This window comes from Phoenix dactylifera, chromosome 2 (assembly GCF_009389715.1).
Source record: "Phoenix dactylifera cultivar Barhee BC4 chromosome 2, palm_55x_up_171113_PBpolish2nd_filt_p, whole genome shotgun sequence".
NCBI classification, from domain to species: domain Eukaryota; kingdom Viridiplantae; phylum Streptophyta; class Magnoliopsida; order Arecales; family Arecaceae; genus Phoenix; species Phoenix dactylifera.
Window position 1 is genome coordinate 21,984,671 of NC_052393.1, and position 23,125 is coordinate 22,007,795.

Consider the following 23,125-nt stretch of genomic DNA (forward strand, 5'->3'; position numbering starts at 1 on the left):
TATAAGTATCTCATGGTTTGACAGTTAGAGTGAAGAAAGACAGAAACTATTAAACCAAAGCAAAGTGTTTTGGTGTCAAGGTTCCCCAGAACAATGACAGTAAAGAAAAGATGTAAATTATTTATAGTATAATTAGCCCAATGGACCTATTTGAACCCAAAATAAAAACATGAACCAGATCGGCTGCCAAAATGTGGAAATGTGACCTGCTTGAGAAACAGTACAGTGACACAAGTATAAGGAATCCTGCTATGCATGTGATGGGGCAAACTATCACAGAGGAGCAAAAGGATCAACCAACTTTAATATACGCTATGTTAAGTTATCCAGTAGCCTATTTCATTGCATATACATCAGAGAATATACATGTAATAGTGCTGTCAAATAATGTATATGATAGTTTGTATGGGATCAATATGGAACCCTAATTTGAGACCATGCTCACAATCTTCAAGTGTATATGTTGGCCCCATGACCTTATGAAAATATTCTTAGCTTCAAAAGTTTAAAGGTATGAAAGCCACTGCTTGCCTGCTACCAATTTGAAGCTCTGAAGACAAAATATGGAAATATTTGACAATAACACTCACCAATCGGTCAATGAATTCCAATGACCTAGGCATCTCAGGACACCAAAAGTTGCCAACTCAAAGCACTTTATCAATGCTTTGGTGCACATCTCTTGTAGGGCTGGCAATGGTAACTGGATTCAAATTTGGTTATTGCAAAACCACCGACCACTAGTTTTGCATTTCACATTCTACTATGCTGTGGCACACTGATATGTCATGCCTATTGAGAAGGCCCATTTAAAAGAAGTAGAATAAGTGTCCTCATACCTTTAAGCTTGTTATAGAGCAACATCAACAGGTGTTCCCTCAGCTGCGATTGCACTGAAGCAATTCGCCTAAGAACCTTATAATATACACAGGTTGCTAGGTCCCAATTCTATATGACTGTATGGCACATAACATACTAGTATGGACTAGCACGGTTGATTCCTAAATTCTTGATTAATATATAAAAGCTTGCACAACCATTTCAAATATACGCCATCCCTTCTAGCTTGTAGAATACACTTGATACGGAGCTAGTTCTCTTTCTGTTTACCCTTTTGATGTTAGGCATATGCTTCTGACTACAAAGGGGGTTACATTCTATCACGAACACTTGTCTTTCTTTCATTTTTTTTTTTGAAATTATTGGAGCTCTCTTCTATGTTTTCTGGGATGAGAATATATGGCATCCTTTGCTTCAATCTTATATTATCTTTCCTCCTATCATGTTCATTTTAAAACAGCGTGTTTAAGGGTTGTTTGCCTCAAGTTATCATCTTCTTCCTAGACCTGCACATACTAACTGTTCACCGCTACTAATATCTCGATCTCGATGGTCTTCTCCACATCTCTCATATTCCCAAATTTGCTTCAATCTACTATACGTAATGCATCACAAATCATACCAAAAACTATCATGCTGTCCAGCCCATGGTTCGCCATCTCTACCAGTGCTACACTAGCACAGTGTCGGTACGGCACGGTACGAAATTTTTTTGAAATACTGAATGTCGGTACACCGCCCATACCGGGTACCAATATCGAACCGGTATGGTACGCTCCGTACCGCCTGATTCGGGCCAGTACGGTACGCTCCATACCGTCTGGTTCAGATCAGTACGGTACGCTCCGTACCGCCTAGTTCGGGCCAGTACGGCATATGTTGGTCCAGCCTTTCAGATTGGCATTTTGGGTTCTACTTCTTTTCTTAGCTTATCCTTAAATCCATCAGAGAGTTCACCACTTTTGATTGTCAAAGTTGTTTCACGGGCTTAGTACGCTTTTAACACTATATATAATATGATCATGACAAACCGTTTTCTCCACTCCTTTATGATTTATATTTCATAATGCTGAAGGCTAGTTATTTCCTCTAACCAAGCATTTCTATCAACATGCTCTCTCTCTCTGAACCTTGCCCAACTATTGCTTGTCATAATATGACTTGACTATTTCTATTATGTGACCTCAATATGGTACATGCTCATAGTGCATAATTCATACACCACATTCATCTGCAAAGCAAAAAAGTTTATTGGCTCCAAAAATCTAACCATTAACTTTCAAGTAAATTATTAAACCATATATTTGACACAATTTAGCAATAACCAGTAGTTATATATACATATAACAATCATGTTTTTTAAAGTAGGATATCTTACTAATCTATGATGAGCATCTTAAACTAGCACTCAAGGTTTTAAAGTAGGAAATCTTAATCATTGTGACCGTGATCCAATACCCAGACAAACATCCCAATTATCTTGGTCAAGAATATCAAGGTCTGCTGTACCGACCATACCGACGTACCGGTGGACACCGGTACCGGTACGGTACCGGTACCATACCGAACTGAACCGGTACTGTACCGGTTCGGCTAGTTCAGGCCAAAAGCCAAAAAAAATTGAGGTCGGTACAAGCCGTTCGGTACCGGCCGGTACCGACCGATAAGGATTGCGAATAGTCGGAACCGAAAAATATAGTTGTACCGTACCGGCGCGTACCGACCCGTACCGATCGGTACGGCAGACCATGGTCAAGATGATGGTTAATCTTGATCCAATACCAGGATGGTAGGATGAATCTGATATGCACAATTATCAAAATCTTGACCAATGAAATTAATATTTGGAAAAAAAACATCTTTCGTCCATTCAATTGTACCTTGTTGGGCAAGCTCAACTGCAAGCCCCCCAGCTGCATCTTCACATTCTCTATGCCAATACTGCAAGTTCACAAACACGCTTCCATTACTCATTCTCCTATCTCTGATTTTAGGTTCCTATACCTAAGATACATTGTCTCAGTACTGATCCTTATACCGGTGCCACACTATCATTGTGTCGGTACGGTACGATATGGAGCCAATTCAGCATATCAAGTGTTGACATTATCCCAGTACCATGTACCGGTATCGAACTAGTACGATACAGTATGCATGCATTGCTCGGTTCAATACGGTACAACTAATCTTGCCTCTACCTATATCTCTCTTTCTCTCAACTTTCATGGCTAATATGATGTAATATCCGGCCCAGAATGAACTTGGCTTGGTCCACTTGACTAGCTCGGTATTTAATTTGGATCGCAGCCTGCGCTTTAGCCCATGCCCAAGGTAGGCCAAACCGGACAAGTTCGGCCCATACCAAGCCGACCCAGTAGAAAACCGGTTCAGCTCGCCTATTGGATTCGATTTCGGCCTTCCGACCAGCCAAAACCGGTCGGAAAAGGCCCAAACCGGCCGGAACCGTTCGAAACCAGCCGGCTACAATCGAACTCGATGCAAACCGTCCGGTTCGCACTGAGTCAACCTAGTTCAGAATTGGTCCCCCTCCTCGGCCTTCCCAACACCTCATTCTCTTCTTCATTTAGGCGTTTTAAGCCTAAACGGCTCCCCTTCCTCCCAATTTGCGAAATCACACCGATTCAGCGCGATTGAAAAAAGATCTAAGCCTAAATAAGATGTCTTTTCTCTTCCCTATCTCATTCTCTCTAATTTTTAGGGGTGTTTAAAAAATAGCTCAAAATTTACAAAATAAGATAAGATCATGCCAAAATTTTCAGTTTGGACTTGATTTTATTATATGTGGTAAATCTATGGATGATCTACATGATATAAAAATTTTCAATTTTTGGATTATATATAATTATTAAAAATTTAAAAATATATTTTTAAAATATATATATAATTTAAAAATAATTGTAAAATCGGAAGCGTATTTAAGGGCATGCAAGCTACTCTCTAGCAAAATTTGGTGTCCATTTATTCAAATTTTGATGCGATCATGCGCACAGTGGCCTAGGCCTAAATTTAAAAAAAATAAGAAATAAGTATCTTTTGATACCTGCCCACGGACCTAGAAAAATATATATAGCATCCATTGTAGCTACAACAGACCAGTTTCGTAGCCAGCGAGGCTAGGGTCAATGCAGGGCAATGAAAAAAAGCAATATTTCATGCATCCTTCTAGTTGATCAGCCATAGCCATAGAAAAATCGGTCACCACATAATTTCTGATCCGAGACATCTTCTCAGAGTTATGATCGAGATGCTTAGATAAGGCCACTATACTATCCGATCGACTCGATCACGATGGCGATACACATTCTTCCAACATAACCAGGCAGAGAGGAGCACAAATAATAAACTGGCAGAGAGTAGCACGAAGGATAAGCAAACAGAAAGTGGCATGAAAGATAAGAAGACAGCATCCCAGCACACCAAAAAATAAATAAAAGACATCTGCAGCCCCAATAAAGTGTCGAGGAGGAGCCAGTTCACTCAAATTCAGAGACCAAGAGCAGTAGTTCTAGTGGTCATGGATTTGCTGACCGGAAAGAGAATAGAGAATATAAGACCACCACTTATAAAACAATCGCAGGGTGGTCTTCGATTCACCGGTGAGTCCCAATTTACGCATGTTACACAGGATAGCGACCATGGTGCACGATTTGGTAGATCCTGCCAGGATCCGATTGCATATAGAAGATAGGCTCCTTGAGGTCATTCAGGAGGATACGACGCAACTGCAGACGATCTCACACGTGGAATAGAATCCATAGACGTATCAGGTTCAGATTTCTAGTCGTATACTAAATTCTATTATCTGCAGCCACAAGCAGCCTATGATCCATACAGATACAAATATGGTGCGTCTGAGGCATCTTCCGATGGCTACTATCCTACGCAACCTGAAGCATCTTACGGATCGAATTTTGCTGTCGACTTATTCGGATGGGCCCATTCACAGCTGTTTTATCAACCAAAAGACACCTCTCATAGCCAGAGCTTCAACGAGAGATCTGAGAGTGCTTATAACCTAAAATGTATTCCTTATGAAATAAACATACAAGACTACAGCGCCGCTTGGTTAAAGGGGTGGGCTGTTGTGCCTCCTGACTAAAATAATGATCCAGATATCTACGAGAGGCATCGCCACTCAACGAAATTTTAGATATGAATATGTATGTGTTATTTTAAATATATGTAATTGATTGTGTTAATTTATATTTTTCACCTCGCTACTTGATTTGAGAATATTTCATGTTGCTTCTTCTAGCATGCAACATCATACAAAATCATCTTATGTTTTGCATCATTTTAAAACAATAAAATGCATCATTTAGTTTAAATTGAAATCATAGAAACATAAAAAAAATCAAGAAAACATCAAACTGGACTTATAATAATTGAAAAAGTTCAAAAAGACTGATTAATAATTAAATCAACTTGGAAAACTCCCAAAAAAATTTGGTGTACCGGTACGGAACCGACAAGCCCAAGCGTACCGTGTCGGAACGGTATCGAACAGGTACTGTATCGATCCGCTCGTCGATTGATATGGATCACGATACCAGTTCAGCAGATCTTGCCATAGCCTAGCCTGAAACAAGGGCTCGTGTGGCCTGAATCAAGACAAAAACCCTTATTTCAGCCTAAGCAGGTGGACTCCACAATCTCCAACCGAAGTTGGAAAAGCTAGCCTTCGCCGATTATATAAGATCTCCATTATCCCTCGAGAGGCCACAATGCAACCTCTTTGAGTTCCACCGCCGACAGCCATCAAGATTATTGATGATCCCACACCTTGTCGAAAAGCCGAAACTGATCGGGATCCTATAGTGAGATCATCAGATTTGGATTGGTAAGGCATCCCCTATTTTAGCACCATTTTTTGTCGATTTCTTTTCTTTTTTCGGCCATCGTCTCCTCCATTTTCCCTTGGCCGACCATGGCCATATGCCGAAGCCCAACCACCGGCATGCAAGCTAGTGTTCAGAATCGAGCCAATCAAACCCTTATTTCTAGCTATGTCTTGGTTTGTTTTTAGACCTATCCCTCACCAACCACCATTGTTGCCAATCATCCGCCACCACCCACAGTTGCCGCAAACTGCGACCCTCCGGCCACGGCCACCCTCGAGCCGCTGGTCCTTCTCCCCATTTCCCCTATTTTGAGGAGGCCATGAAGCTCCTCTTTTCATTCAAAAAGAAAATGAAAAGAAAATAGAGAGAAAAGTCCCCTATCTGTTTGGCGACTATAGATCCTATGCCAGCTTCGACTGAGTCATCGACCCTTAATGACCATGAGCTCGACTGCTAGTGAATGGCTAAAGCATGATCTGGCGCCTAACCTTCATGATTCCCTATTTTGGAGAATTTTTTCAAATTTTCTTGCCCTTTTTCTTCTCCTTTCTAGCCTTTCTCCGGCTTTCGCCATGCTTGTCATTGTTCGATGCTGCCCGCAATCATTGCAGAGCATCACCCTTCGACCACCTCCACCTTTCAACCATAAGTCCTCTTTCCCATTTTGTGGGAACCATGAAAGGTCTCCTCTCTTTTTATCCCATAATTCAACACAGTCTGTAGGGCACTACCTCCGAGCAATCGGTTTCCAATTATTGGGTTCAACTCGGTGTGAGGGTGTTGAGATTCAGATTTTAATTTTAATTTTAGTAGAGATATAATTTTTGGATATTAGGTGTTGAAGATGATTCCTAGAGTTAGTTTAGCTTTTGATTATCTTGCGAGGTAAGTAATGCTTTACTTTTCTAGATTTTGTTGGCAATTTACAAAATATTAATAGATTTTGAAGTCGTATTATTCATGATTTATGAAATTGATGCATAGTATTTTATTATTGAGTATGCCTTTTTCTAGAATATTATATGACTCATGATCGAACGTATTGATGCCGATATGGACTATGCTCGATTAATTTCGATATCACATGGTTTTATTTATCTTTGGATTTGAAACATGAAATATGTTTTTGAGAAAAAGAGCTTTATTCGAGACAAATTTGGACTCGCAAACTATGTTTTGATACCCTGCCAATAGGGGTTATATGTTGGCACTACAATATCCTACCCGTGAGGGCTATATATTGGCACACCGATACCCTACCACTAGGGGTTATATGTTGGCACTTCGATATCCTGCCAATAAAGGTTACATTGGCACTTCGATACCCTACCAATAAAGGTTATATGTTGGCACTACAATATCCTGCTAGTAAAAATCATACATTAGCATTTTGATATCCTATCAGTGGGGGTTAAATATTGGAACTTCGATCCCCAGCCAGTGGGGGTTATACATTAGTATTTTGATATCCTACTTGGTAAATATTATATATTGGCATTTTGATATTCTACCAGTGGGGGTTAAATATTGGCACTTCGATACCCTGCTAGTGGGAGTTATGCATTAGCAATACGACTATTTCTAAGCTCATTATCTAGCCCAACCACATGGTATAATTGTGATAGTAGTTCATGGCTGATAAGATAAATTTGATGTTTTAAAAAAATTGGATTTATGAACGAAATTTGAATTTTGAGAGATTGGATTTGCATGTATAATGTTATAATAATGTTGCATGTCTAGATTTGATTTTGAACTGATGTATTTCATATGATCATTTTCAATAGATTATTATTTATCTTATTAACTGATTTATTTAGTTAAAGTGTTCATTATTTACTGAGCTATCTGGCCCATTATTCGATATTTTACTATTTTTACAAATCCTAGGAACTAAGATGGCATAGGGATATGTTTTGGGAGAGTGATTAGAAGTGGAGTTTTGGTTTCTATATTTTTTATTAGAATTTTATTAAAGCTCATGTAAAACTATTAGATATTTTGGAATTTTGTGATACATTAAATTTGGATTTCTGTTATTTAAATTTTGGGCTATTTAATTGATTATTTAATTCTTTATGATATCATGATGAGATGCCTTGCATGCTTGTAGAAAGAGTTTTCTATGAGTGCGCAGCAGTTGCCACATCCTCGGCTAATGAATTCAGGTTGAGGATATGACATATGAGGTTGATGCCTTGGCATGTTTCCTTCATGCTCCACCTTGTGCTTTTTCCCTTCTTCCCTATGTTCCACATGCACCAATATGCCTAGTAGTCAACAACTTCCATTTTTATGACACATCCCTGCCATCGTAGGTGATATGTGTGCCACCAAAGTAGTGTCTAACATAAAAAAATGATGAAGTGACATTGCCCTGTAAATTAATATCATTTTGGCTAGTATATTGTGATATATCATTTTATATTGGCCAAGATAGCAAGGACCAATATCTTAACTACATCATATTGTTAAGTACTTCGTAAACATACTGACCTAAATGCCTAATAATGACACAAACAAATATCTTAGCTGAAATGAAAATCTTGCTAGCAGTTGACTTTTCATCTAGGTATAGTTAGTAAACATACAGATCATGAGAATCAAGATGAAAATTGCCATAGTAAAAAAATTATCATATTTGAGATTAGAATAAACAAGGCTATCATTTAGCTGCACCCAGGATATTGTAAGCATTACATGCTATTTTGCCAAGAAATTCCAGTAAATATCAAAAATTCACTAGTCACATCGATTAATAACAAATTCATAGATACAATCAATAACAATGCAAGATCCGGTTGGGCTATTACCAGGTCGGGTTGTATCCAAAATCATCGTGGTATACTTTCCTAGACTAAGTTCAGGAAAAAACTTAGGCTTTGCATGGTTTCCAATTACATCCTTAAGACTCAGTAGTTTGCTTTGTGTACCCGGAATCAGGCATACCATACTAGCAACGAACCAAAACTCATTACAGCGGGCGTACCGAGTCTCGATATACCGAACCGAACTCCATACCAGGTGAATTGACACTATACTAGCATGGTACCATTATGGAGTTCGGTACCCAAACGACGAACCTTGTACAACACCGTTAGGGAGATAATTGTGTGGTGCTAGGGGTATGGGTGTTTAGGTTAAGATAGGATTAATGTCTTCCTCAACATACCTCTAAATAGCCCAGGCACATTAGGCACCTACTTAAGATAGGATGGATGAAATAGTCATGACATAACTAACCAAGAAAATATTTCCTTATTCACATTTTCAAAAATACAAAAGCCCTTTATGTGAGAAATTTCAAGATAAATTTGATGGCACACAAATGTGCAACAATCAAATGTATGGCCCATGCATAATATCTAGTTAACATCATAAAAGATTCAAACTCAAGTGATATTATGAGTTTGGTTGATATTGATAGTTATAATTTCCAATTAATTTCTCACATGTAAAGCAGAATAAAAAAATATGAACAACTCTTAGACTCTTGCTAAATCCAGCACGAAAGTCACATGACAAAATATAATGAGCAGAAAACAAATAAATAATGACTAAATTTATAGATACATGTTAATAGCAAATGCATTGATATTCACAGCATTCACATTAAAATATGGCTACAAATACAGCTCTATGCCTCAAACAAATTGTGAATGAAAATAAATAAATTGTTCATATTGCTTCTTAACACATGGATATACATATATACACCAAAGTACATATGTTGACAAATATGTCAAAAAGATGAGTAAAGCTCAAAGAAAGATATCTTAATTATTTTTTTAAAAAAAAACTTACTGATTGTTATATACAACTACTCTATATGCTGATAAATTTACTGGAGAACAAAAACAAGTCATATATCATATAAATAGAGAAGCTTTCACAATATGTCACTTGAAATAAGTTGCCCATAAATAATAACAAAAACAACAACAACAACAACAACATTTGCTTCTTATAGGTAATTTACAAGAGGATAGCACAACTATATCATGCACTTAATAAGGTACCTGAAAAGAGCCAGAGGCATCTGTAGAATTGCCGCATAGAAAGACAAACTTAATCATTCCTCCCAGATCTTTTAATCTTGCGTGTGTCTTAACTTGAGGTGCTAAGGCATGCATAGCTGCGACATAGTCCCATGGTAACTCATCATAGAATAAATGACTTCCAGTGACGAGAATTAGCAGGTCATCTTCACCAAATCCATATTTTTTCCGCAACTCATATCGCGAATGGGATTTAATATATCTCTCAGTCGCCCAGTCATCCACAGGAGATCCAGAAATCACAAAAAAATTCCCAGTATCGAGAAGACTATACAATAACTGAAAAATAAATAAGAAGCTAGTCAAACATTATTTAATTTTTTAAAAAGAAGTCAATTGTGGCTGCTTTTATACAAAATAGTGAGCATTGGGTTTTTACTGGAAGAGAGAAATCTGGAAACACCATGACATCAGCCCTACTAAAAGCACTTCTCCACTCACTGATAAGATCCTGCCAGCCCCATTCGGTATAATGTGAAATGCGTTTCCCAAGGATATCTTCTTGAATAAGCCAGATAAGTGGTACAGATATGTAAGGCTCTAGCATAAGGCTGCAGGCAGTGCACAAGTTACAGATACAACATGAAGTACTCATGTAGAACAAGATAACAACTGAATGAACCATAGATATCTTCTAGAAGGAGAAGGAGAAGAAGAAAAAGAAAAGAGATCAAAGTAAAAAAAGAAAAAGAAGTTAAACTTCAAATATTTGATTCAATTAAAAAGTTCATATACGGCAACTAAACAAATTTTGTTCAAGCTTTCTTAGGTATGATACAAAATGGAAACATAACATTACAAGATATAACAACAAGATATCAGAGCAATGTGATGTAACATTTCTTAAGATGTAAGAGGAGGAAAAATTGAATTGCAAAATCAGATAATGAATCCTGATATTTTCTCATGGTGTCCGAATATGAAGTTTGAAGGTTTAAGGCAGAAGAGGTAAGTAAACCCTACACTCTTTATTAATTTTCAAACTATCATATTTTCCATGCATATAATTTGCCATTGATGATATCATATTTTTTAAAAATAAAGGATCAGCATATGTATTATGAAAAATTATAATTTGTTATGAAAAGTGGTTTTCTGAATATTTTTAATGAAAACAACATGTTTATGAAGCATGAATCTTATCATGCCATTTAGTATTTTTTCACCTACTTATGTGTAGAGATGGGCATCGGGCCGTGCCGGGCCCGGCCCGGCCCAGGCCCCCCGGGCCACAGAATAAACGGGCCGTGCCTGGCATGGCCCGTTTCGTAAACGGGCTGTGCCGGGCACGGCCCGCTTAGCCTAAAAGCTAAGCACGCCCGGCCCTAGGCCCGTGGGGTGGCGGGCCGTGCCGGGCCCTGGCACAGCCCATCACGGGCCGCGAAATGGGCCGTGCCTGGCACGGCCCGTAAGGCACGAGACGGGCCGTGCCCCGTCTAGCAAATTTTTTAAAAAAATTATTAATTTATTAAAAAAAATTATTTTCATTTATTTTAAGGGGGACAGGCCGTGCCTGGCCCGGCCCAGGCCCGGTTCAGGCCCTAATGGGCCGTGCCGGGCTGGCTCGCGGGCCGTGCCGTGCTGGCTCGCGAATCGTGCCAGCCCAGGCTCTTATGGGCCGTGCCGGGCTCGGCCCGCGGGCCAGGAATTCGTAACCCAGCCCGCCCCCCTTATATGCTAGCACGGCCCGTTACTGTAGCAAGCGGGCCGTGCCTGGCACGGCCCGCTTCGTGCCGGGCCGTGGCCGGCCCGGCCCAATGCCCATCTCTACTTATGTGTATGCTTTAAGAAAAGGGATATAAATGCTTTTAAGGCTCTTAGATAGCCATGTATGACCCCTAGTACTAGGAAAAATCGACACCGTAACTACTTTCATATGAACACAGGCCCTGCCAACAGGTATAGAGTTATCATTATGAAACATAATGCTTTGTTGATTATGAATCCGAGCTCTGTCACGGGTATAAAGTGGCCATAGAATGAATATCTATGAGTAACGTTTTAAACTACGTTTGGCTAAATGGAAAGAATGATTTATGAATTTATTTGCAATATAAACTTGGAACCAGCATATGCCGAACCGGCCCGTACCGGCCGGTACGGGCCGGTACAAACCGGTCCGGCCAGCTACCGGTACGGCGGAGCCGTGGAAACCAGTACAGGCCGGTTTCTTGCCGGAGACGAAGAAGACGAGGAGAAAAAGAGAGAGCGGGGAAGAGAGGGAGGGAGCCCACCTTCGGCCGCCATCGGAGAGCCGCGGAGGGGCGTCGGAGGCAGGTGGGGGGCGGCGGAGCCCGGCGGAGGACGGGGGAGCCGACTTCACTTAAAAGTCCCAAATTAAAAAACGCGGCCGCGGCCTCCGTAGCGCCCCCGCAGGCTCCGCCGCCCCCCACCGGCCTCCGACGCCCCTCCGCGGCTCTCCGATGGCGGCCGAAGGTGGGCTCTCTGCCTCTCTTCCCCGCGTTCTCTCTGGTTCTCTTCTTCTTCCCCGATTCCGACGAGGAAGAGCTTTCCGGTTCGTACCGCCCGGAGCACGGTACGAACCGGCCCGTACCGGTCCGGTAGGCAACCGGTACGCCCACCGGACCCGGTACGGCGGACCTTGCTTGGAACTATGTTTACGAAATATGGATGATTTGTTAATGCATAATTTGCTTTATAACTTGCTTTACCATATTGTACTATAAAATATTTTATTTTTTTAATATCTGTTATTTTCTATAAATGATGCATTGTCGTAGAAAAACATATGCTTGATCTGATAAGGTATGTAAGTTTTACTTACTGAGCTATGTAGCTCACATCCTTTTTTTTTCTTTCTAGACGAATAAGATCCCTAGGAACAAAGGATGGTCCAGACTTGAAGTTCGCACTAACAAGCTTGGCGATTTTGAAGCAGAACTTTAGTTCTTTAATTGATTATAAATTTGTAGTTAGAGACTTTTTGAATTTTGAGGATTATAAATTTTGGTATTTATATTTGGATTTAGATGCTCTAAACCAGTATTTGTTTCATTACTTAATGGATGATGGAATTGGACCCTTTTTATTACATTTTATTTGTGATGGATTTGTGGGCTGATTATGATTGTTGGCTTTGTGTTATCATGGGTTGTACATGTCCATAGCATGGCCATGTTATGTCTCAAATCAGGCATAACATTTATAACAACAATGTACATAATTATGTATTAAGAGACTCATAAATATAATAATATCACAATAAAAATAAGCGAATCCGGGTCCATGTTTATAACTCATTTTCCTTCACTTTAACAAAATTAACACAATTACCAGCAACTAGTTGGTGCAAGTTCTTCTTAGGAGAATTATATTTATTATACACTTAATGAATCATAAATACATAAAATACCTCATAGAATGTTTTAATTGTTTTATGTTTTAATCACAACCATATAGTAAGATATAATAAAAACTGTATTAACATAATAGCTGTCTGAATGAAGATTCATCAAATACAATAGAGGAAAACTTTCCTCAATTCATGCAGGTGAAAAATAGGCAGGTTGAACAAAGGATTTGCCTTTATATAACTCGTAGTATTTAGGGTGAGAGAGATAGAGAGGGAGACTGACATATTATTAGTTTTATGTGGCACTAGACAGATGCAAAACATGATCACAGAAAATAAACCAATTCAAAAATACGACAAATAGAGAGCCTAAACACTAATATGCACAGAAACAAAGTGACATAATAGTGGAATGATATATATATGCACGAGTAAAAAGAACTGGTACTTTCCAACAATAACATGAATAACTTGAAAGATTAAAAATTTAAGGAAAAGTATTTAGCATATAGAACCAAGAGAGTGCAATAAGCACAGAAATGCTAGAGAAATGGACGAAGATAAAATTAAATTATAAACCATATCACAATAAATGAGCTTGAATATTTCAACATTTTAGTGAGCTTTTACTTAGTGAACACTGAATTAACAAAGTTTCAAGGAATATGACACACAATGCCAAACACCAAATTTTTGAATTCGCATAACAGAAAAGAGTCAAGCAAATGGATAAGCGCAAAGGTATCTATTGATGAGATCATCAGATTCATTGTTGAAATAAATCCTGATATCAATTATTAGAATCTTGTGCCAACAACATAACTTAGGTAAGGAAAAGGACAATGAACTTAACTGGAAAAGGAATTGACACATTAGCAACCTGTTATTGCAAGGTCAATCACTTATAAGGGAACCGGCTGGCAAAAAGTCACTGGAAAGTGCAAACATAATCTGGCCAAGAATCAGGTATTCGACATCATAAGCTAACCTGATCCAGTTAAGACTTTGAACTAGGGTCAGTGTTTGTATTCGACATGGAGATGAATTTGGGTGATCGAGGGTCAAAGGGTGGTGTCGATGTTGTTCAGACCTGGATGAGGGCAGCAAGGCTAGAAGTGGGAATGCCGGTTGAAGGTGAGTGTGCATGAAGAGAGATGGAGATCACAGCCAGCTGATGAAAGAGAGGGAGATGAAGAGAATGTGTTTATTAGGCCTAAAGTGATTGCAACTGGCTGTCAATGTCTGCTGGTCCCATCAATGGTCATCAGAGGTTGATGGATGCCCATAATGAATGAGGACGTCCTATGGTTGAAAGGCAGGGGAGAACTGGAATTGACACTAGGACAAGGAATGGAGATGTTCATGTAAAGTGTCTCTCCCCTCCCTCATCTGTGAAATGTCATCACCCAAACCATTAGGTTTTGATCTACATCTAACAATTAAATCAAACAAATCTAAATATTAAATCTACAATATTTGTTTTGTGAGATATACATGCATAATGCATGCATGCATATATATATATCTAAACAGGACATAATCAGGTTAAATTGGCCCAAAACCAAGTCTGAGCCAATTATTCATTCAAGTAACTAGGCATGTTGCAACCAGATGATGTTATAACTAGATGATTAGGTCAAAAGGATTCAATAAACTCGACTTAACCGGGCCTAATTTGGATCAGCCATTGGTCAGCACCAAGGTAGGCGGAACCGGACCGAACCGTTCGGTTCGGCCCATACCGAGCCAACCCCGATGAGGAACCAGGTTGATTCGTCTATTAAATTCGGTTTCAGCCCCGAACCGGCCGGAATAGGTTCCGAACCGACCGGAATCGGACAAAAAAGATCGAAATCGGACTGAGAGATGCTCTCAGAGATATGATCAAGAGATATCTAGATGAGGCCACTATACTATCCGGTCAACTCGGTTAGGAGGGCATCATACATCCTTCCAACATAGCCAGACAGAGAGGCGCACGAAGGATAAGCAGGTAGAGAGAGAAATGAAGGGTAAACAAGCAGCAAGTGGCACGAATTCGGTATCAGCAACACCAGCCAATTGTGTTGGTACGGTGGGTTCCCCATGCCCATGGTAAACAGGCACGAAGAGTAAGGAGCCAGCTGCCCAACACACCAAAAAAGAAAAACAAAAAAGGCACCCACAACTCTAATGGACAGTGTGGAGGAGCCAGTTCACTCAAATTCAGATATCAGGAGCAGCAGTTCTGGTAGTCATGGATCTACTGATCAAGAAGAAAGTGGAGGATATGAGATCACTGTTTATGAGACAACAACTGGGTGATCTTCAATTCACCGGTAAGTCCCAATTTATACATGCTACACAAGATAGCGACCATAGTGCACGATCTGGTGGAGCCCGCCAGCATCCGATTGCATATAGAAGACGGGCTTCTCGAGGTCATTCAGGAGGACACGATGCAGCTGCAGATGACCTCGCACGTGGAGTAGGATTCATAGATATATCACATTTCGAGTCGTAAACTGGATCCTATTATCCGCAGCCACGGACAGCCAATGACTCATATAAATACGAATATAATATAGTGCGTCTGAAGTATCTTCCGGTAGTTACTACCTTACACAACTCGGAGCATCTTACATATCGGATTTTGCTGCCAGCTTATTCGGATGGGCCCATTCATAGTGTTTTTATCAACCAGAGAACACCTCTCAGAGCTAGAGCTTCAGTGAGAGATCCGAGAATGCTTATAACCCAGAGCGCGTTCCTTATAGGATGAACATACAAGACTACAACGCTGCTTGAATAGATGAATGGACAGATATACCTCCTAACTATACTAGTGATCCGAATATCTACAAGAGGCATCGCCACTCGACAAGATTTTAGATATCGATATGTATGCGTTACTTTAAATATATGTAATTGATTGTACTAATTTATATTTTTCACCTCACTACTTGATTTGAGGATATTTTATGTTGTTTCTTCTGTCTATGTGTACAATGTACAACTATGTGTGTGTTGGTGTGAGTGTGTTATAATCTTTCCTTATATATTGTATATCCATAGATAGGCAACAGTTGAATATAGTTTTCTTATATAGTGTATATTCATAAATAGGCAACAACTGTATATAGTTTCCTTGTTTAGGGAGATTTTGATTGATAGAAGATTGATAGTAAGTTATAATTAAGGAAAGAATTTTCTATTTAATGAGAGGAACCCTCCATTGAGAGGGATTCAGATCATTTGACATGGTATCAGAGCCTCCCCTCTGATCCTAAGGATTTCTCGATCTCAATCTCTCAGTAAAGCCCTCGAGCTCTTGCATTTTGTTCTAGTTTCTGGTCAGTTTTGATTCTGGTGCCTGTGCTAGCCAATCTCGGCTATTCTGGAGATTGAAGTTCTCGGCAGTTTGCAGTATTCTCGGCAGCAAGATCTCTTGGAGATTCTCGGTACTGGTCTGCAGAAGCAAGTTTCGGCTTGACCTGGTTATTAAGATATGAATTCTTCTTCTCTTGAAGTGCTTCGGGTTTTCTCAGGTCAATATTTTTTTTTGAAACTTTTCAGCCCTTTTCTTCCATTTTGCTTTATAATGTCAGGAAAAAATTTTATTGTTCGTTTTAATGAAAAAAATTACTCCACATGGGAGTTCCAATTCAAGATGTTTGTGAAGGGAAAGGAATTGTGGAGTCATTTAGATGACTCGTCTAAGGCTCCCACTGAGTCAAAGGAGCTTGACCAATGGGAGAGCAAGGATGCACGAATTGTGTCTTGGTTGCTGGGTTCAATTGAGCCACATATGGTAAATAATCTTCGATCATTCACTACCGCTAAGGAGCTGTGGGATTATCTCAGGCGTTTTTATAAATAAAATAATAATGCCCAAAGGTTTCAGTTGGAATTAGAGATTGCTAACTACAGTCAAGGTAATCTCTCTATTGAACAATTCTATGTTGGATTCCTTAATTTGTGGAGCAAATATTCTGGGATAGTTCATTCTAAGGTTCCCAAGGAAGCACTAGCGGCACTACAAGTAGTCCATGCTGAGAGTCAAAGAGATCAATTTCTGATGAAGCTAAGACCAGAATTTGAGATTGCACAGGCTGGTTTGCTAAATCGCAATCCTATTTATCTTTTGGATGTTGTTCGTAACTTGTTGATTGAATCTTCTATGCCTACTAAATTTTGGGTAGAAGCCCTATCTACGGCTATTTATTTGATTAATCGTTTGCCCTCCTAGATTTTACACTATGATTCTCCGTATTCTCGTTTGTTTGGTGTTGCTCCTGAGTATCACTCTCTCCACACATTTGGTTGTGTTTGTTTTGTTCACTTGCCACCCACTGAACATCACAAGCTTGCTACTCAAGCTGCTCGGTGTGCATTTCTGGGGTACAGTAATGCACATAAAGGGTTTGTGTGTTATGATGTGGCTGCTAACAAGCTCTGTGTCTCTCGAAATGTGGTTTTCTTTGAAAACCAATATTTCTTTCAGTCTCGTGTCACTCATGATTCCACTTCCGTTATGCTTCTTACTTTTAATGATGTGCCTTGTACTATTGAGCGTTTTAAGCCAGAGGTCGTGTATTAGAGACATCGCCCACTATCCCCAATGCCTCTTTCTGACACTGAACCAACGCCTGATCCAGTCGCGCCTGAACCTTGATGGTCAACCCATGTCACTCGCCCTCCGGATAGGTATGGTTTCTCTCATACAACGCTTCAGGCAACTCTAGATACTACTTCTGTGCCTTCGTCTTACTCTCAAGCTTCTACTCAAGCATGTTGGCAGCGAGCTATGCAAGAAGAGCTTCAGGCTCTTCAAGACAACCACACCTGGGATATCGTACCGTGTTCCGATGGGGTGAAGCTTGTTGGATGCAAATAGGTATATACAATCAAGCTGCGGCCTGATGGTTCCATAGAAAGGTATAAAGCACGTCTGGTGGCACTTGGGAATCGACAGGCGTATGGTCTTGATTATGAGAAGACCTTTGCACCCGTGGCTAAGATGACTACCGTACGAACCATCGTGGCCATGGCTGCCTCGAAGGGACGGTCTCTTCGACAGATGGATGTGAAGAATGCATTTTTACATGGAGATCTGAAGAAAGAGATCTACATGACTCCTCCATGCATGTTCACTCACTCCTCTGAGGTTTGTCGATTGAAGCGGTCTCCGTACGGGTTAAAGCAGGCATTGCGTGCATGGTTTGAGAAGTTTCGTACTACTCTTCTTGATTTTGATTTTACTCAGAGTCAGTTTGATTCCTCTCTCTTTCTTAGAAAAATTGCTACTAGGATTGTTGTGCTTCTTGAGCAGCTGCAGCAGCACCTCAAGATTTCCTTTCATATGAAGAATCTTGGTCCGCTACAGTATTTTCTTGGCCTTGAAGTGCAACTTACTCCGACTGATACGCTTTTGCATCAGCACAAGTATACCTAGGAGATTATTATTTTGCAGGTCTTCAGTCAGGAAACTCGATACTTACACCTATGGAGGTAAATTTGAAGCTACGTTAGGAGAAGGGTGAGCTATTATCTGATCCATCCCTATATAGGCAGCTGGTAGGGAGTTTGAATTATTTGATGATTACCAGGCCTGATATCTCCTCTGCAGTCCAGTAGGTCAGTCAGTTTATGCAGGCACCTCGACATTTCTACTTGGCCATGATGAGACGTATTCTTCATTATCTGAAGGGTACTTCTGATCAAGGGTTATTCTTTCCTACTAGGTCTTCTCTACAGTTGATTGGGCTGGTTGTGCGGATATTCATCGTTCGGTTACTAGTTGGTGCATGTTTCTTGGCAATGCTCTTATTTCTTGAAAAAGAAGCAAGATCGAGTATCGAAGTCCTCCACTAAGTCTGAGTATCGTGCTATGTCATCAGCATGCTCTGAGATTGTGTGGCTTCGGGGCCTATTGGGCGAACTTGGTATTCCTCAACTTACCCCTACTCCACTTCATGCTGACAACACAAGTGCTATTCAAATTGCTGCCAATCCGGTCTTTCATGAACGCACCAAGCATATTGAAGTAGAGTGTCATTCCATTCGTGAAGCACTTGATCAACATGTGATTACTCTCCCTCACATTTCCACCGACCTTCAAACAGCTGATGTGTTTACCAAGGCTCTACCACGTCACCGGCGTCAGTTCATGGTTGACAAATTGATGCTTCTTGATCGGCCAACATCAATTTGAGGGGGGATGTCAGTGTGTACACTGTACAGTGTACAGCTGTGTGTGTGTTGGTGTGGGTGTGTTGGTGTCGGTGTGTTGTAATTTTTCCTTATATAGTGTATATCCATAGATAAGCAACAGTTGTATATAGTTTCCTTATATAGTGTATATCCATAGATAGGCAACAGTTGTTTAGGAAGATTTTGATTGATAGGAGATTGATGGTAGGCTGTAATTAAGGAAAGAATTTTTTATTTAATGAAAGGAACCCTTCATTGAGATGGATTCAGATCATTTGACATCTTCTAGCATGTAGCATCTCACTAATGATCTTATATTTTGTATCGTTTTAAAACAATAAAATGTATCATTCAGATTAAACTAAGATCATAGAAATATCAACAAATATCAAAAAAATATCAAATTAGACTTAAAATCACTGAAAAAGTTGAAAAAGATTGATTACCAATTAATTGAACTTGAAAACTCAAAAAAAAAAAAAAATAGGCGTGCCAATTCGAAATCGCACCCCCAAGCATACCATGTCGGTACGATACCGAACCGGTACCGTACCGACCCATCCGCCGACTAGTACAGGTCTTGGTACTAGTTCGGCAAACCTTGGTCAACACAAAATACATGCACAGAAACAGAAAATGATTAAATTAGCCACCCCAAGAAATGTTGGCAAGTCATTAGCATGACATAGAGGTGCTCACAAATTTACTACCTGTGATAATTAGGAGAATGCTTGATTCACATGGTTATGGCTATAGTATCATACTATTACAAATAATACATGAGTTTCACATGATAGCGGCAATACCTCTATAATATATATATATATATATATATATATATATATATATATATATATATATATAAAGCATTGACCTGCTAGCCGATAAGAATGTTGAGCTGGTTGCTAAACATTCAATATGGTACAAAGGTGAGGCAAAACATGTATTTGATACTAGCATGGGCACATGTTATTATGATACTATTACTAATAATACATGAGTTTCTCATGATAGTGGCAATACCTCCATAATATATATATATATAAAACATTGACCTACCAGCTGATAAGAATGTTGAGCAGGTTGTTAAACAGTCAATATGCACAAAGGTGAGGCAAAATATGTATTTGATACTAGTATAGACACATTAATAGTGTTGTAAGGTAAAGGAATAACTTAGGATGTTATTAATTAATAAATTGATACTCCATCATGAGTTGTCTATTTTTCATGATTTTACATGTTTTAGCACAATTTTGTCTACTTTTGTAACCTAATGTGATTTTGTTGGCTCCAATGCATTGTTAGGGGTAAAACCATGTTCTTTTACCTTAATAGTATATTTTTTTCTTTTCTTTTCTTTTTTAGATGAAACAACATTTAAACACCTCAACAAGATGTTTAACATGGTCAATTATTTTTTAAAAAAGAGCATTTTTCATTATTCTAGTGCATGAAAGTGAAACATAACCACATGCACATGGCAAGACACGCATGCGGCACATAGTACGGTAGTGCCAGTCCAGCATGACACCAGCATCTAGCACTTTAAAACCCTGGGCATGCCTATATATTTTTATATACATGACTAACAAATCATCTTGATAAATCCTTGCAAATATACAAGTATTTATGCATGCACTTAGGTATACGTATGAAACTCAGCTATTATAGTTGGACATCATGTTAGTCTCACACCATTTTCAGGTTGAACCAATTTTAAGAAAATCGTACATAAATAGGAAGCTACAATCAATGGAGCATGCAGCTCAATGAAGGGTTTGCATAGAAGGATATGTAAATCCAGCCCCTATAGTTGGCTTAACATTCACTAATTCGACTAATCCATCATGCTGTTTCTTCCAGTCTAGAAATTAATCTTAAAAAAAATTAGATTTCTTCTAGTTATCTGACAAAAATACTGAATATTTCAAGAATATTATTCCTTACCTTAGTGATTCCTTTGTCAATATATGTGAACATCAATATCATCATCACAGTATAATAAATGGACAGTTTTGACAGTTCAAAAAGGGTGTAGGGGTTTAAATATGTAAGTTAAGAGAATATGTATGTACCTTGAAATCACTTGTTTGCCTTCAAGAGAGCTTAGAATAACACCTTCATAGCTATCACATATGAACAAAGAGTTTTTACAATAGTCAGGAAAATACCATCATTGCCAACATGACTGAAACAGAAAAGGATAATTCAACTATGCTACATGCCAATGCAAGCAAAAGACATACTTAGTGAAAAGATTTAGTTGAAATACTTAATTCAAAAGAAATAATGACAGATATGTTCATGGATGCATGCATGTCACAGACCAAAACTCACTTTGACCAGTCAATAGAGCCATACTCCAGTTTGGAATCTTGCTTAGTACTTAGAAATGATACTTGATAACCAGAAAATGTCCACAAACTGTGAGCTTCCCCATATTTGAGTGCGAAAATCTGCTTAATATTTAATGTTTATATAGCATGGTATAACAAGATGGCCAGAAAGAAACATAATCACATAAGCATGTAAGCATCACTAAAATGGGGAAAAATAATAAGAAATATTACAGAGACAAGCAGAAGCATAAACAACTAGGAATTAGCAGCCAAAGATCTAGCTGTCTCTCACTTTCAGAACGCTAAGCAAAGAACTAGTAGAGGTGCACTTTCCTGATAGAGCAGGAAAAATCTGAAATATCAGCAGCATGTACAAAATCTAGAATGCTTATATAGAATATGAGAAAAACACTAACAAGAACCTTCCGCATGCCAATCAAAATATCCAGATCAAAAGGCAATAAGTTCCCATTATTGCTATTGAAAAAGGAAAAATTTAAAAAACATAGATTTTCATAGTGAACTTCACGAAGCCCCTTGTTATGACAATAGAAAAGAAATATTTTATTCAATCAGGAGGTCATTTTCTGGATGATAGATGCTTGCTAGATAGACATTAATGCCGTTTCAGAAATAAAAAATAATAATCCCAGACTAGTATCTAGAAACCCAAAAAACAAGAGAGGAATTCCTACTCACAAAAGTGTATCTTGTACATCAATAGCTAGAAATAGTAGTCTCCATACAAATTTATATCGTGATCCACAGTCACATATTGGCTCAACTAGACATGCATATGATACATAAAAGGATATTCAACTAAAAGAAGGCTGAATTAAAATAGGAAAAAAAAGTATGTGAAGAAAATATTACAACTAGAGTGTTCGCAAAGCAAAATAACAAAAGAGAAAGTTCTTATCATTAGATTCCAGTGATAGTTCCTAGTACACCATGCATATGATCCTACACCAAGCAGCAATCTTACCGGCTTGATGCAGTCCCATGCATCATGTATCACTTTATGTCGGACAGCGGGTATGGATGCATATTTGTTACAATGCACCATATCACAAAAATTCATTACAATGTAAGTCAGAAGGGATAACGAACCATCAAGCTCAAGTATATTTGCACATTGTCATAATTCAAAACTGATATCAAATGTTTTAATGGAGAATTGATAGAATCAGGAAAATCTAATATAATTCTAAAATTCAACCCCATAGACTTTAATATATAACGTCTATTTGTGATTGTCACTGGTATGACTTCTTTGAATAGTAAGATCATGTTTATGTTCGGGAGGAGGAGGAGGAGGAGAAGGCGAAGGAGAAGAAGGAGCGGAAGGAGGAGGAGATTTAGGAGAAGAAGAAGGAGAAGGAGAAGGAGAAAAAGAAGAAGAAGAAAGGAGATGGGGAAGGAGAATGACAAAAAGAAGAAGCTTCCAATTCGCTAGATGGTTCCTCTTGATTAGGACTTCGGATCCTAATCCTCTCTCCCGTTCTTTTTTTAAGCTGG

General features: G+C 39.0%; 1 protein-coding gene across 1 annotated transcript in view; it reads right to left on the reverse strand.

Annotated features, from left to right (window-relative positions):
* The window catches only part of LOC103716998, a 46,619-nt gene that overhangs the window by 17,991 nt on the left and 5,503 nt on the right, over positions 1–23,125 (reverse strand). Inside the window, exons 3-6 of the mRNA XM_008805221.4 lie at positions 21,606–21,724; positions 21,344–21,394; positions 10,140–10,311; positions 9,722–10,039 (exon numbers count right to left, since the gene is read on the reverse strand). Coding sequence (XP_008803443.1) covers positions 9,722–10,039; positions 10,140–10,311; positions 21,344–21,394; positions 21,606–21,724 — 660 coding nt within the window. The remainder of the gene's footprint in view (positions 1–9,721; positions 10,040–10,139; positions 10,312–21,343; positions 21,395–21,605; positions 21,725–23,125) is intronic.